This window comes from Lampris incognitus, chromosome 10 (genome assembly GCF_029633865.1).
Source record: "Lampris incognitus isolate fLamInc1 chromosome 10, fLamInc1.hap2, whole genome shotgun sequence".
Taxonomy (NCBI): Eukaryota; Metazoa; Chordata; class Actinopteri; order Lampriformes; family Lampridae; genus Lampris; species Lampris incognitus.
Genome location: NC_079220.1, coordinates 5,336,985 through 5,351,787, shown reverse-complemented (window position 1 = coordinate 5,351,787; position 14,803 = coordinate 5,336,985). Strand labels below are relative to the sequence as shown.

Here is a 14,803-nt window from a genome sequence, read left to right as displayed (position 1 = left end):
AGATTAAAAAAAACAATAAAGACACAAAAGAGAAAGTAAATTATAAAAAATAAATAACAGAAAAAAATAAGTAAATAAAGGTGAGATCATATTTTATGTAAACAGATTCAGAGATTTGCAGATGTTGATAGTTTTTAAAGCCTTTGTGTTTTTTGAAGTAGAGATCGTCCTTATATATTGTTCAACTTCTTTTTTAAGTGCAAAGAGTCGAGGCTTTCTGTTGGAGAATTTACATTTATGTATATGAAACTTGGCTAAAAATAAAAGCATATTTATAAAAAAGAATGCATCGCCATCTAATTCTGGCGTTCAAGGTGAACGTCGTTCTTTCGAACGAGTCCGCGCGCGCAACGTGACAATTGCGTCATTTCCGGCGGTGACCGCCACAAACGGGAAGAAAACAGCCAACTGTCAGACAGCGGAAGAGCTAGCTCGGCTGTGCTCTGTCATGAATCGGTCTTGTAAATAGCAAATGGAAGAGTAATATTTTGTGTCATGGTGGCTCCGGTGTAGCGAGTATCTTAAACGATACCCCAAGGAACACTAATTCCTCCACATTCCTCTGCTCGGATTGCTGGAACAAGGTAAATTAAGCTGAAAACCGAACGTCACCGCTAGGCACCGAATAAGCAGTTTAGCTTAGCTTAGCTCAAGTGGATACTACCACTGCCGTGATACCGAAGCTAACGCTAAGCTAACGCTAGTTGTGTACCGTAGCTACCACGGCAGTCGGAGCAACAACTAAATACTTCCCCCCCACCAATACGCAGCTAGTAGTGTGAGTACTGTTGTGTTTGACTTTTCAGATTACTTATCTTTTATTACGTTTTCAGCCTTTAGTTTGACAGGACAGCAGAGGTCGACAGGAAACGAGGTGAAAAGAGTAGATTAAGACACGCATCATATGTCCGAGATTCGAACCTGTGACGGTGCGATCGGGCCTGAACCCACATGGTACTACTACATCTACTACTCACACTATTGCTAATACTGCTGCAACTATTAAACTACTGCTACAAAGGCAGTCACTGTAATAGCACTACAAGTACTATTTCTACTGCTGCTGCTGATATTATCACTGCTGACTGGGTAACCAGTATGCCCCAGATTTCAGATCACTTCAGATTTATTTTGAAGCTATCTTACTTTCTCATTGACAGCACGAACAATAGCAGCTGCTTAGTTAAAAACAAAACAGCGTTTGAGATTTACCTTCAGTTTCCATTCCCATCACCGCGGGTAGTTATTTGAAGGGTTTAAACACAGATGTTGCCCTTGGAAACATTTCAGATCTGGTTGGGATTGGATGCTCAAGGGACACGGTACTGTACAGACATGATGTACTTGTTGACTTAAGTGCTTCTATTTTGCTCCCTTCAGCTTCAGTTTTTGTCAATTCAGGGTGCAGGTGTGTCATGGAGGAGATACATCGGAGTCATTAGGTCATCTAAACTGACCTGCTACTGTGTCATATACTGTAGTTTTGAATAAGGCCATGGCTTTTCCCACCATACTTAGTAGATCCAACGATTTGCAACTGTTGAAGTCCTCTAAATATGATTTATTGATTTCTATAACTGAAATCAAACCGGGTGTAAATGACTGGTGGGATTCCATTACTATCAGTAAAGGTTTAGAACTGGTCCGTTACTGTTCTGCCTTGCAGTTCAGTGTTTTTCTTAATCTGATCACCTGTGGTTGGGTGTTGTCTCCCACCACTCTCAGACTTGTCAGCACTCTGTCCGTATTGTGGTTAACCTCTCTGTACTCCCCTACTGGCTCCGGCAGGTGTGAATGACAGACGTGGTGCCACCCACTGCTCTTAGTGAAGTCCAGCTGCGGCTCCTCTGCCACGATGACATAGAAAGTGTCAAGCTGCTTTGTGGCGATTGGTTCCCAATCGAGTTGGTATCATTTAATCCACTGCATCCTTTAACTTGTGCTATTGAATGTTAAATAGAGTTACCAAGACTGTCCATACTGTGTTCTTATGTGGTTTAAAAGATTAGGGTTTCCACATAACCTACCAGCATTAGGAGTTTCCCACCAGGGCCTTCTGTAAAAAGAACATATGTATTAGTAGCGATGCAGCCAACTTTTAAAGAATAGCATCTCTATGATAGTGTATCTACAATACACATGCCTACATGTGCATGAACTCTAATATCCCTGACTCTTGACCCCAGGTACCCAGACTCATGGTACCAGGACATCACATCCAACAAGAAGTTCTTCTCCCTGGCTGCCACCTTCAAGGGAGGCATTGTGGGAATGATTGTGGCTGAGATCAAAGGCCGGACCAAAGTACACAAAGAGGTATTATGTTTAGGCCTGGTACAAATCTCAAATGAAGTAAAAGATGCAAATATTTGGCTGAGTTTGTTGACCCTTACTTGAAGAAGTGGGCATGTTTGTGTGTGTGTGTGTGTGTGTGTGTGTGTGTGTGTATTTTAGTGCCATTTGGTGCATTTCCAGAATAATTTATCCCCACTCAATCAATTGCAGTTTGGATATGTCTTAAATGGAGCACTCAGACATTCCAGATTCTGTTTTTAGCCTGCCGCTAATTAGACAAAACTGGACGCCCTTGACTGAGCAAGAGTCCCATCAGGAGACTATGGAGCGAGAAAAGAACAGAGAGTGAGAGAGAGAAATCCAATATGTGAGATATTGGGGATGGCAGGATAATGATGTAAGCAATAAAGGTAAGAGCGAATGTTTTTGTCAGAGGAGAGGTGAAGGGATGACTGGAGGAGGCAGAGGATGGAGAGATGACACTGTATATGAAGGCAATAAAGGGAGTGAAAGAATGATAAAAAGGCAGAAGTGAAGATGGAAAGACTAAAGATCAGGGGCGAAATGATTGAAAAATGTATTGAGAGGAGGAGGAGATAGAGGAATAAAAAGATCTAAATGACTGAGTAGAGACAGGAATCATTTCATTATGTTCGTGAATGTCATTATGTTCATTAATGTCCCCTGGTTTCCAGTATCATTTAAAAGTCCAAGCCTGGGACTTTGTCTGTACTTGCTGTGTTTGTGTGGATTGTGTTGCTGTTGTAGTGGCAGTCAGTAACCCAAACTGTTCTCTGAAGCTTGACCCTCAGGGATCAGCAGTTCCCACCGGCCTACACCACAGTCACCATTTCCACTTGGTTTTCCTGTGAGCCCTTTATCGCTGTCATCCATGTGTTTTGGGTGATCAAGTGGTAACAGTGTGGAATAAAACCAGGTGAAAACCACAGATCTGTAACTCAAAAGTTGGAACAGTTCGTCTGGACACAACGTTTACAGTGTTGTGTCCAGATGAACTGATTCAACTTTCTTTGATTTTCTTACCTGGATTATTGAGCAGGTGGCACGGCGGTGCAGCGGTTAGCGTGGTCGCCTCATAGCAAGAAGGTCCTGGGTTCAAGCCCCAGGGTAGTCCAACCTTGGGGGTCGTCCCAGGTCGTCGTCTGTGTGGAGTTTGCATGTTCTCCCCGTGTCTGCGTGGGTTTCCTCCGGGGGCTCCGGTTTCCTCCCACAGCCCAAAGACATGTAGGTCAGGTGACTCGGCCGTACTAAATTGTCCCTAGGTATGAGTGTGTGTGTGGGCCCGTGTGATGGCCTGGCAGCCTGTCCAGGGTGTCTCCCTGCCTGCCGCCCAATGACTGCTGGGATAGGCTCCAGCATCCCCGCGACCCTGAGAGCAGGATAAGCAGTTCGGATAATGGATGGATGGATTATTGAGCATGCAGAAAGACACGGATGTGTAACATTCGTGAAATATGGGAGAGGGAGAGGGATACGCTTCGTGTTTGCAGAAGTGAGCCGGTTGCTCGGTGTGAATGCCTGTAGTTTCAGGGAGTTCATTAGGACTGTTTCTTTGACCTGTTTGATATAGCAGCTTTTGTTGGGTTACATGGATGGTAGTTTTGAAACGGTGGCAATTTTGCGGTCTGACTTGATTATTCTCTGTGAATCAGCTGGTCAGTGCTAATGAGACAGTGCATGGTTTTCGTAAAAAGCAAGATTCCCTCAATAACATCTTCTGATCAGCGAGAATGGTGGACAGAATTTCTGTTGTAAGTTGGAAGCTTATGGCCGTCACGCTGGAGATTCAAAGTGAAATGTTTTATCCTCTGTTTTGGAAATAATCACACTCGCGTCACACTCGCACTCTTTTCCCAATTTATTTGAAGGTAGCATTTATTTATTGTCAAGTTTCCCTTTGGTAGAGCATATAAGTGTCGACCAAATCATAGGGAGCAATTTCAGCAAATGAAGACATGGCTGTCATGGTTGACTCTCGAGGACGGGTTACAACTAAACTGTGAAGCAGGGCGTTGCTATAAATGAAGCACCTTTGGTTAGCAAACACTTTGCAGATGAGCGAAGATCAGGAAAGGTAAACGCAACGCACTTTTGGTGTGTTTGTAACCTGTATGGAACTTTTCCACCAGCTAGCTGCTAGTGGATTTTGGCAGCGTTTGACAAAGTAGCCTACTTTACCAGCAGCTTTGACAAAGTAGCCTACTTTACCAGCAGCTTTGACAGGTACCTGCCATCGCTTGGAGTTTGTTGTGCAGTTGCCTCGGCTGATTTTACCTGCAAATGATGTACGGTGATGGAAACCTGTTGGTATCCCCCATCCACTCTGCTGTCTCTCTGTGTCCGTCTGTGTGTGCGTTAGGATGGAGACATCCTGGCTTCCAGTTTTCCTGTGGACACACAGGTAGCCTACATCCTCAGCCTAGGAGTGGTCAAGGAGTTCAGGAAACATGGAATAGGTACTGCAAGCACACACATGCACACCCACACAAATGTAGACACACACACACACACGTGCACGCACACACACATGCACGCACACACACACACCACCTCTTAAGCTCGTCTTTCCTCGTAGTTCCTGAAGACTCAGACACAAACCTCTCTGAGAACTCACTACTCTCTTCCTTTCCGTTTAAATTCACTCTCCTCTCCAATTTGTTTGCCTTTTCCATGCCAAGCAGTCCCCTAAATCTGTCTCAGTGTTTATTTATTTTCATTATTTTTGCACAAATGTGACAGGAATTATTTCAGCAGTGAGAATATAAAAAGAAAAAAATGTGCACGGAAATGCAACCTTATAATTCAGATCGGGCCACTTTCATATGTGGTCCCAGATCAGATCCATCCATCCATCCATTATCCGAACCGCTTATCCTGCTCTCGGGGTTGCGGGGATGCCGGAGCCTACCCCAGCAGTCACTGGGCGGTAGGCGGGGAGACACCCTGGACAGGCCGCCAGACAGTCACACAGGGCCTACATCAGATATATATCTGAAATGTGACCACACTTCTTGAGTGTGAATGGTGAGATTAGATTTCCTGTCGTTCTCCGTGGTTCATGTCAGTGTCATCATTGTCCTGTGTTGGCATGTACGTGTATGATTCAGACTGGACCAGGGGCCTCATTTATAACCGCACAAAACAGGGCCTGAAAGAGGCATATGCCACTTCCCACGCAAAAGTTGGGATTGATAAAAACAAACTTGAGAGGAAACTGCACCTGTACGGGAACTCTGACCCATGCGTTCGAATATTTCGGAGACGGGGGAAATTGGCGGCGTAGATGGCGAGGTAGTGAATTGAAGCCAGATTGTTGAAATTAAATGTGTGAGAGGAATCATTTCACCGCCTGCCGCCCGGTGACTGCTGGGATGGGCTCCAGCATCCCCGCGACCCTGAGCAAGGATGAGCGGTTTGGATAATGGATGGATGGATGGATGGATGTAGTGTTAAACTTGGGTTTGATGTTATATGTAGTTATAGTTATGGTTATATTCATGTATATGTTGAAAATGTATCTGAAAATTAAAATCCAATGAAAAACAATGTCACATTGTCATGACATACTACAAAATTCAAATAAACAAAATAGTGTCTGTAGCAACATACCTCTTATTCTCTTTCTTTCACCGCCTGAGAGAAACATCTCGACCACTGGCGAGTCTGTCCTCCTACGCCTCCTGTCTCAACCTTCTCCGACTCTCCCCGTCTCTCACTTATCGTTCCTCTGCCCATTTACCCAGGCTCTCTGCTGCTGGACAGTCTGAAGGAGCACATTTCCACCACGGCGCAGGATCACTGTAAGGCCATCTACCTTCACGTCCTCACCACCAACAACACTGCCATCCACTTCTATGAGAACAGGGACTTCAGGCAGCACCACTACCTGCCCTACTACTACTCCATACGAGGTGTCCTCAAAGACGGATTCACATACGTCCTCTACATCAACGGTGGACATCCACCCTGGACAATATTATATCCTTTGTTTGTCTGTCTGTGTGGACACGTGTTTTTTTGTATTTAACATATGCAAGGCTTAAGCTTACCTTTAAATACTAGACAGTTGAGTTGAAGACTCATGACTGACAGCTTGTTAAATATATATTATTTCATAGATGAGGTAGTACCATTTACCAAGCTGTAGCTCACTAACACGCTAGTTAACATTGGTGACTTGGGTTTTCACACCAACTGAAAAGTTTTAATTTCTGAAACTTTTTCAGTCCTGCAGTGATAATGAAATGATATTCACAAAAATACATGTTTATATGATTCAAGCTTTCGTATTCTGTGGCCAGCTGCTCAAGTCAGCTGTTCAAACAAAACATGTCTGAATAAGGGGCGTCCGGGTAGCGTAGTGGTCTATTCCATTGCTGACCAACATGGGGCTCGGCAGTTCGAATCCCTGTGTTACCTCCGGCTTGGTCGGGCGTCCCTACAGACACAATTGGCCGTGTCTGCAGGTGGGAAGCCGGAGGTGGGTGTGTGTCCTGGTCGCTGCACTAGCGCCTTCTCTGGTTGGCCGGGGCGCCTGTTTGGGGGGGAGGGGAAACTGGGGGGTGCAGCGTGATCCTCTCACGCGCTAGAACCCCCGGGTGAAACACCTCACTGTCAGGTGAAAGGAAGCGGTATGTTGAGTCAAAGCAGCTTTCCATTGGTCTTAAAGAGATGCCAGAGGTCAAGTGTCGATGGAAGTAGAGGCGGTTGCTAAGCAGATTGGGGGGGGGGGGTCTCAGTGTCAGTATTTTGTAAACAGTCAGTTGTGTCTGATGTCACTGGTTAATCAAATTCCTCATGTTTGACTAAATGCAGCCCCACAAATCAGATATCATCCCACGTTGCTGGAAAACCCTCGAAAGACTTTCGGTTTCAGACCTGTGTTCCTTAACTGCCTGTTGTACTGACTATATCCAGCACATCGGCTCGGCCCTGGCCAGTCTGAGTCCCTGCTCCATCCCACAGAGATTATACCGACAGGCCCAGTCCCTCCTGCGCTCCTTGCTGCCCTGGTCCAATATCGCCTCCAAAACTGGCATCCAGTATAGCAGAACTATGTGAACCATGGTGAGAGGAGGGGAGGGGGTGTGTGTGTGTGTGTGTTTGTGTGTGTGTGTGTGTGTGTGTGTCTGCGTCTGCGTGCGCGCAGTACCTCGTCACAACACAGGTTATGTGTATTTGGCACCTGTGTGACCTCTAGTGTTCAGCGATGTGTATGACAAGCACAAATCAAAAGTACATTCAAACAAAGGGGTAGTGGATACACAGCACATTTGCTGATTTCTAACGTCTGTGGTAGATGTGAGTTTCCTGTGACCATGGTGGTTTTCATTTGCTGAAATCTTTGAATGTGAGCCAAGTTTTTGCAGGTCGACGCGTCACACAGCAACAAAAACTATTCTGTCAGCTGGGTCTCGCGTTTTTTAATGCGGGAGTCGGGAGGGCTGTGAGTCATTTACTTCGAATCACTGCCACTCAGCTACCCCCTACTGATATTAACTATTCATATGTTTCAGTAAGCAGGCGTCCAGGTAGCGCGGCGGTCTATTCCGTTACCTACCAACACGGGGATCGCCGGTTCGAATCCCCGTGTTACCTCCGGCTTGGTCAGGCATCCCTGCAGACACAATTGGCCGTGTCTGCGGGTGGGAAGCCAGATGTGGGTATGTGTCCTGGTTGCTGCACTAGCGTCTCCTCTGGTCGGTCGGGGCGCCTGTTCAGGGGGGAGGGGGGATAGCGTGATCCTCCCACGCGCTACGCCCCCCTGGTGAAACTCCTCACTGTCAGGTGAAAAGAAGCGGCTGGTGACTCCACATGTATGGGAGGAGGCGTGTGGTAGTCTGCAGCCCTCCCTGGATCAGCAGAGGGGGCGGAGCAGCGACCGGGACGGCTTGGAGAGCAAGGTGATTGGCCAGGTACAATTTGGGAGAAAAGGGGGGAGGGGTTTCAGGAAGCAGAAGTATTGCACGTAGCCCCTTTTAAAGTGCACATCTGTTCTTCTTTTGTCTTATTTTATGTTTATGTATTCACTTTCTCCCTCTCTCTCTCTGTACGTTTCTTTTTTAGGAGTGCTGCTTTGTGTTTCTCATAGAAGTCTTCCCCTGTATGCCGCAGGATGTACAGTACACAGAGCAACACACACACACACTGACAACCTGATAGAGACTGGAGTCCATCCCCGCCTATCTCCCTGCCTTCTCACCTTCTGTCCACCACTGTCACACAGACGATGTACAGTATACTAATTGTATATTTCATATATAGGCTAATATATACATCGAATTCATGTATGTCTATTCTATGCTATAAGTAGTTTTGAATATGGCCCTCTTAATGTGTGGAACCAGGGTCCGAGTCAGCTCACAGACACTTCCTGTACAAGAGAAGGAAGTTACTTGCAGCTGGGATTGAGAACTGAGTACTCCTAATAGTGGGTCGGGGCAGAATAAGGGGAACTCGTACACAGGAAACGTCTGAAAGTTTGTTTTTTTTAGACCGGCAGTCTCTTCAGTACCTATGATATTCAAATAGAAAAAAACAAAATCTGAATCAGATTAAGGACAAATTAAATTTCCATACAAGGTAAATGATAGAAACTGTCGTGGCTGCACTGGTGCAGCAACACAGGAATAACCTAGAGGGTTTTTATCACTGTCTGTACACAGTATCTGTACACGGACAACAGGACCTCAAACACAGTGCAAAGGTGTTTTTGTTTTTGTTTTTTTGTTTTTTAAAGATGGTGGTTTTCAGTCTTGTCCTCGGGGACCTACTGGTACTGCTGGTTTTCCCACACGAGGGTCCCCGAACACCAGATTGGGAACCACCGTCTTTCGAGACGTGTTATGGACCATGTTGAAAATTAGCTATGCGGAGGAGGGAGGGAGAGGGGGGGGGTGTCATGGAAAAATGCTTTCTTAACTTTTCTACGCTGCCCCAAAAAAATGTCCCCCTAGCACAAGAAGTGGGTATGGCAACGCCACAAGTGAATGGGTTTAAACAACAAACTGACTCCCGCCCTGGCTGCGTGCTGTAATATTGCTGCTAACGTAGAGACCTGTAGGTTGGTTTGTGTGATCTGGCCTGGGTTAGACGTGTCCCACTAGTGGTAGAGAAGAGTTCACGAGACACACCGGCGTCTCTCCTAGAATGAGAGCTATACAGCCTTTGTGCACGTGCGAGTGCACGTGTGTAAACACTGGTTTGTTTCGGTGTGTGCGTGCGTTCATCATGGTGAGGTAGGTGGAGTCGGACAGGCTAGCTGCCCTCCCCGTGGTTGTATTATTTCAGTGCTACACATAAAGCCGAGCCTTGTTTTCTGTTTACAGTACGCCACGGTTTCACTTCCAATGTACGTTCATCCTCTTTCTTCACGCCCGTGTAAAAAGAACACGGCAAGTAGAGACACGTCTCTGACGGGACGCTAGCGGAAGGACCCGCCTTTAAGGCCCGACTTGTCCACAGGAGTTTTAAGGAAAGACGTTCAGCTCTCTTATCCCGAAGTATCACTACTTAAAAGAAGAAAAATGATTGGTTGTGAGTGAAGCGCTGACGTCCGCGCTGAGCTTGGCGACTTGGAGTTGTAGTGAAGACGGTGGGTCGATGCTAACGGCACGGAGCCGGTTTGTGTTACTTGCGAGCAAACCGTTCGACCTGGGATGGGTTCTCAGTTCGGCATTTTCCATATTTTTTGGACTCCCCCCCCCCCCACCCACCCCTTTTTCTCCCCAATCGTACCCGGCCAGTTACCCCACTCTTTCAAGCCGTCCCGGTCGCTGCTCCACCCCCTCTGCCGAGCCGGGGAGGGCTGCGGACTACCACATGCCTCCTCCCATACATGTGGAGTCGCCAGCCGCTTCTTTTCACCTGACAGTGAGGAGTTTCACCAGGGGAACGTGGTGTGTGGGAGGATCACGCTATTCCCCCCCTAGTTCCTCCTCCCCCCAAGCGACCAGAGGAGGCACTAGTGCAGCGACCAGGACACATGCCCACATCCGGCTTCCCACCCGCAGACACGACCAATTGTGTCTGTAGGGACGCCCGACCAAGCCGGAGGCAACACGGGGATTTGAACCGGCGATCCTCGTGTTGGTAGGCAACGGAATAGACCGCTACGCCACCCAGATGCCCCGACATTTTCCATATTTAATACTGCGAAGCCGTTGTACAGCTACGAGTAGTTCAAATGATCTGAGAGAAAATCAAGCCGCCACGTTTAACCCTGCGTCAGGGTTCAGGGTCTCAAAATCCCACCTGAGCTCCCCTGCTTGGTTTAGACTATACTGCACCTGGTAGCCCTCAGCCCATCAGGGGAGCTCTCTGTGATGGGGCGGTCCTACTGCCTGTCAATCACTAGCGTGCACACCTTTTCTGTGGTTTTGTTGTCGTCACTGTGGCTCCTGGACATGTGGCTGGACTAAATGGCGTCCATCTTAAATATGTCACCTTTTAAGTACAGGTGAAATACACACCGGAGATGCTTGGCTACAAGCAAAAACTGCAGGAGCTACTCAGGATGTTGCGAGTTGCTCCTCTTGATGGTATTCCTCGGAAGGGTGGTCGGCGCATTTGCGTTGCGGTGAACCCGTCTGGATCTTCAGCAGGTATCTCAGGGTCGCAAGCGTTTCGCCCCTTAGCCTGTAAAGACCAAATTAGCCTTCACCTGCAGAAGGTCTTCCAACTGCGGGCTCTCATCAACCACAACCACCTTGAGCCGGTCTCAGCCGCCGTGGCTATCTCACCAGTGGCTTGCCTCAGTTTTCTGGGTTCCTTGTCTTGTGCTTCACAACGTCAGCGTTGGGGAAACTAAAATATTCCCTGGAATCAGAACATACATTCATAGATGACCGGCTGTGACATACTGACCGCATTACCGCAGCTCTTGGTTGGGAGGTGGTCACACAAGGTGCTGCTGGGGCTTTGGGACACTTTTACAAAGCATAGACTATCGACGACCGTACGCATTTTGCCAGCTACGACGGGCAAACTCCTGCACGCGCATGAAGCTGGTTTGGAGGGACGGGATACTGTAGGGAAGGAGGGAGCGGGGCTTTTAACGCGTGCTCTCTGGTCTTGGATCGGCCCGGAGGAAGCTGGCTGAGGCTCCCTAAATGCTCGGCGACAGTTTGCCGCGAAACCAGCGACTTCTCAGTAACGTTGGGTTGACTCCAAAGTCAGCCGGCCCGCCTTCCGGTGCGGGCGTCAGACACCGCCCCCCCCCCCCGAAGATGGCCCTTCGACCACCGCGATGTGCCGTAAAAAACGCGCCACGGGCAGAAATGGAGGGGCCCCCATGAGGACGGGGCATTGCGGCGGCAGAGAGGGGTGGGCGACAGGGTGACTCCCCCCCCCCCCCCCCGGCCGCAGCGCGAGCCCAACCCCGCTTCACACCCCAGCCTGACCGACCCAGCCCTTAGAGCCGATCCCTATTCCGAGCCCCAGGTAGTCCAACTTTGGGGGTCGTCCCGGGTCATCCTCTGTGTGGAGTTTGCATGTTCTCCCCGTGTCTGTGTGGGTTTCCTCCGGGGGCTCCGGTTTCCTCCCACAGTCCAAAGACATGCAGGTCAGGTGAATCAGCCGTACTACATTGTCCCTAGGTGTGTGTTTGTGTGTGTGTGTGTGTGGGCCCTGTAATGGACTGGCGGCCTGTCCAGGGTGTCTCCCCGCCTGCCGCCCAATGACTGCTGGGATAGGCTCCAGCATCCCCGCGACCCTGAGAGCAGGATAAGCGGTTCGGATGATGGATGGATGTTTCATTAAACCCACCGCGGCCCGTGTCAATGATTTACCGTTGAACAACTTTGGCTAAAGCTCCTTCGATGCGCTGTGAAAATGAGGACACACAAATAACTGAGAAAACCCACAACCCGATCTGACCCCTGCATCAGGGAAGCACATCTGACCCCCCCGACCGGAACACCCCGGGTTCCACTCACCGGGGAGAGACGGCAAATGTAAGCTTTTTATCAGCGAAGCTCAGATAAGGTCGGCGGTTTTACTTCTTCTTCTTTCTTTTTTTTTTGTCCTTCGTTGATTCAGGCAGAGAGAAGCGCGTCGCATAATTCAGCCTGCCGGGGCAGAAGCGGCTTTTCAGTAGTCCAGAAATCTTCCAGGTAGTTTTTTTTTGGGGGGGGTGGTGACGTCAGCGACTGCTACACATGTCCGGTCACATCCTGTCACCAACATGGATGTAGGAAGTGTATATAAAGAAGAACCATGGGATTCTACATCCTCGTCAATAGGAAGGTGAATGGATGGTTTTTACAGTCAATATTTTTAACTACACTTTGAGCTCGGTTCTCAGTTTGTTGTACATACGTTTCTGCTCATTTTCTTTTTTACATTAGGTAGCCTGTTCGTGGAAGCCGATCAGTTCTGTCGTGCGCTGAAGGATCTTCTCACAGTGACGTCTAATTATTTCATACGCTGTCGTTTATCCCGAGGGAGGAATTGCTTTAGGATGGTTGATTCATACACTCCTGTCGCACAAACATCAAGACCAAATCTGTTTACAGTTGTAAGATTAGCGGATGTCCTTGTTTTGTAGTACTGGGCTTGTCCCAATATAACGCAGCCCACCCCTCCGTGGAAAGAATAGAGACTCGGGATGTGGGAATTCAGCCGCGCTAGTACATTTTTACAGCTAACTGGCGATGGAATTACAAGGCGGCGTGATCAGCACGCGTGCGTCCTCCACCTACAGCCAGGCCTAGATTGCATTGTGGAGTTGAACCGTGCAGAATGTACATTGTCTACCAACCCATATGCAACATGCTCCAAAGGCCTGATGGATCAGTGACTTGCTAGGACCTGAAGTGTACTGCCGGATCTCCGGGGCCGGGGTCTCAGTAGTCAGCAATATAAAACACATAGCGGCGGTTACGTGGGCCTGGGTCACACAGCTGGTCTGCAGGCGTACAACGTGTTAATGGCCGACTCCATACCGACAAGTGATGCGATCAAGAGTCTTGGTCCATATAATGTGTTTGACAAAACCAAGCGACTGTGATGAAGTAGTTTTTTTTTTAAGAAGACAGAAACTCCGGCGATGCTCAGGTGCAGCCGCAGAGATTGAGCCATTCTGCTTTAGGCGAGGGGCAGTTGGGCTGCCCCGTAAACTCTTAAACGTACTTCCCGTTTCGCCCAGGTTTAAGAGTCAATGGACGGGAGATGGTTGAATTGCTTCAACTGTTAATTCATATTGTGTCCCTCATGTTGAGATCTGAGTCCCTCGTTTAAGGTCTGGAAAAGATCCCTACCAGCTTGCTGTTTAATCAAGGCAATATCGATGCCCCCCCCACCCCCCCCTTTTCCAAAATGCTTACAATAGCTTTTATTTGAAATGGGATTTTGACCTACAGTTCGCAGCATAAAGTGTACACTGAGGTAGCGTGTGAAGACTACTGACAATGGGGAGAAAATGCATTCACGTTGTGGTGTTTCTTGACAGTGATGGCACGAAGCGATAGAGATCACGGTGCACAGAGAGACGAGCTTACGACGGTCCGCTTCGGATGTACTCCCTCGACGTGAATTTGAAAGGAGGAAGTGAGTTGAATGCGTAAAGTGAATCGGTCGACACGCGTTTGCATCAGGTGGCGCCTCACAAACGCAGGTAGAGGCTCACGGAAACGGAAAACCAAAAAAAAAAAGAAGAAAAGAAAACGGAAACAAAACCAATTTTCCATCCTTTCAGCCAGTTTTAGTAGATCTCCTGGAAGGGAACATGTCGCCCCCTGCTGGCCGAGTCAGGTATCGCTGGTCATTAACTGTCACAACTTTCTGAGCCGAATACCATTGAATCATTTAATTGATTAATAACTGTTCCGAGTTTTTGTGTTTTGTTTGTTTGTTTTTTAAGAAACACATTTGACACGATTGTACAAGAATACTCGTTAATGCGGATATATAAAATACTTATGTATACACACCAAAATGTTTGTCATGCAGAATAAAATAAACACATTTTTATTTTAATTAACTGCTGTGTTTACGTGAACGTAATTTATGCACTTTTTATTCTTTTCATATCTTCACACGTTTCCACCTGCTGACCAGACATGAGTCAAAATGGGTGGTTTTCCTCGTCCAACATAATAACAATCATAAATGATGATGATGAGGATGATAATTTCAATAATCACCACGATAAAATGATGTAAAAAGCACATTTCAAACAAGAAATGCAGCTCAAACTATAACAGGAAGAAGCCGAGAAATCCAAGAAAATCCATTTTGCAAAAATAATGAATACGACAAAATAGAGATGTAATAGTGTGACTCATTGGCTTCTTTACCGTTTTAGCTCTGAAGCAGGACCCACAGCATCAAGAAGACCCATAGGGTAGAACCCATGTGCAGAGTATCTTCTTGTCATCGGTGCACGATGACAGCAGGGTTTTTTTTTTATTTTAAAATTCATTATTTGGAGGGAGCTTTTTTTCTTAGAGTTACGGTACCTGCACTTTGTGCGGTTGCGCGGAACAAC

The 14,803-nt window shown here is 47.5% G+C and overlaps 1 protein-coding gene across 1 annotated transcript; it reads left to right on the top strand.

Moving 5' to 3' along the window:
- Positions 1-409: 409 nt before the first annotated feature.
- nat15 (N-acetyltransferase 15 (GCN5-related, putative)) lies at positions 410-14,271 on the top strand. Its single transcript, XM_056287875.1, has 8 exons — positions 410-584; positions 1,789-1,904; positions 2,187-2,316; positions 4,676-4,772; positions 6,060-6,294; positions 7,221-7,383; positions 8,383-8,547; positions 13,766-14,271. The coding sequence occupies exons 2-6, from the start codon at positions 1,795-1,797 to the stop codon at positions 7,375-7,377; spliced, it is 729 nt and encodes a 242-aa protein (XP_056143850.1). The 5' UTR covers positions 410-584; positions 1,789-1,794; the 3' UTR covers positions 7,378-7,383; positions 8,383-8,547; positions 13,766-14,271.
- Positions 14,272-14,803: the final 532 nt, after the last annotated feature.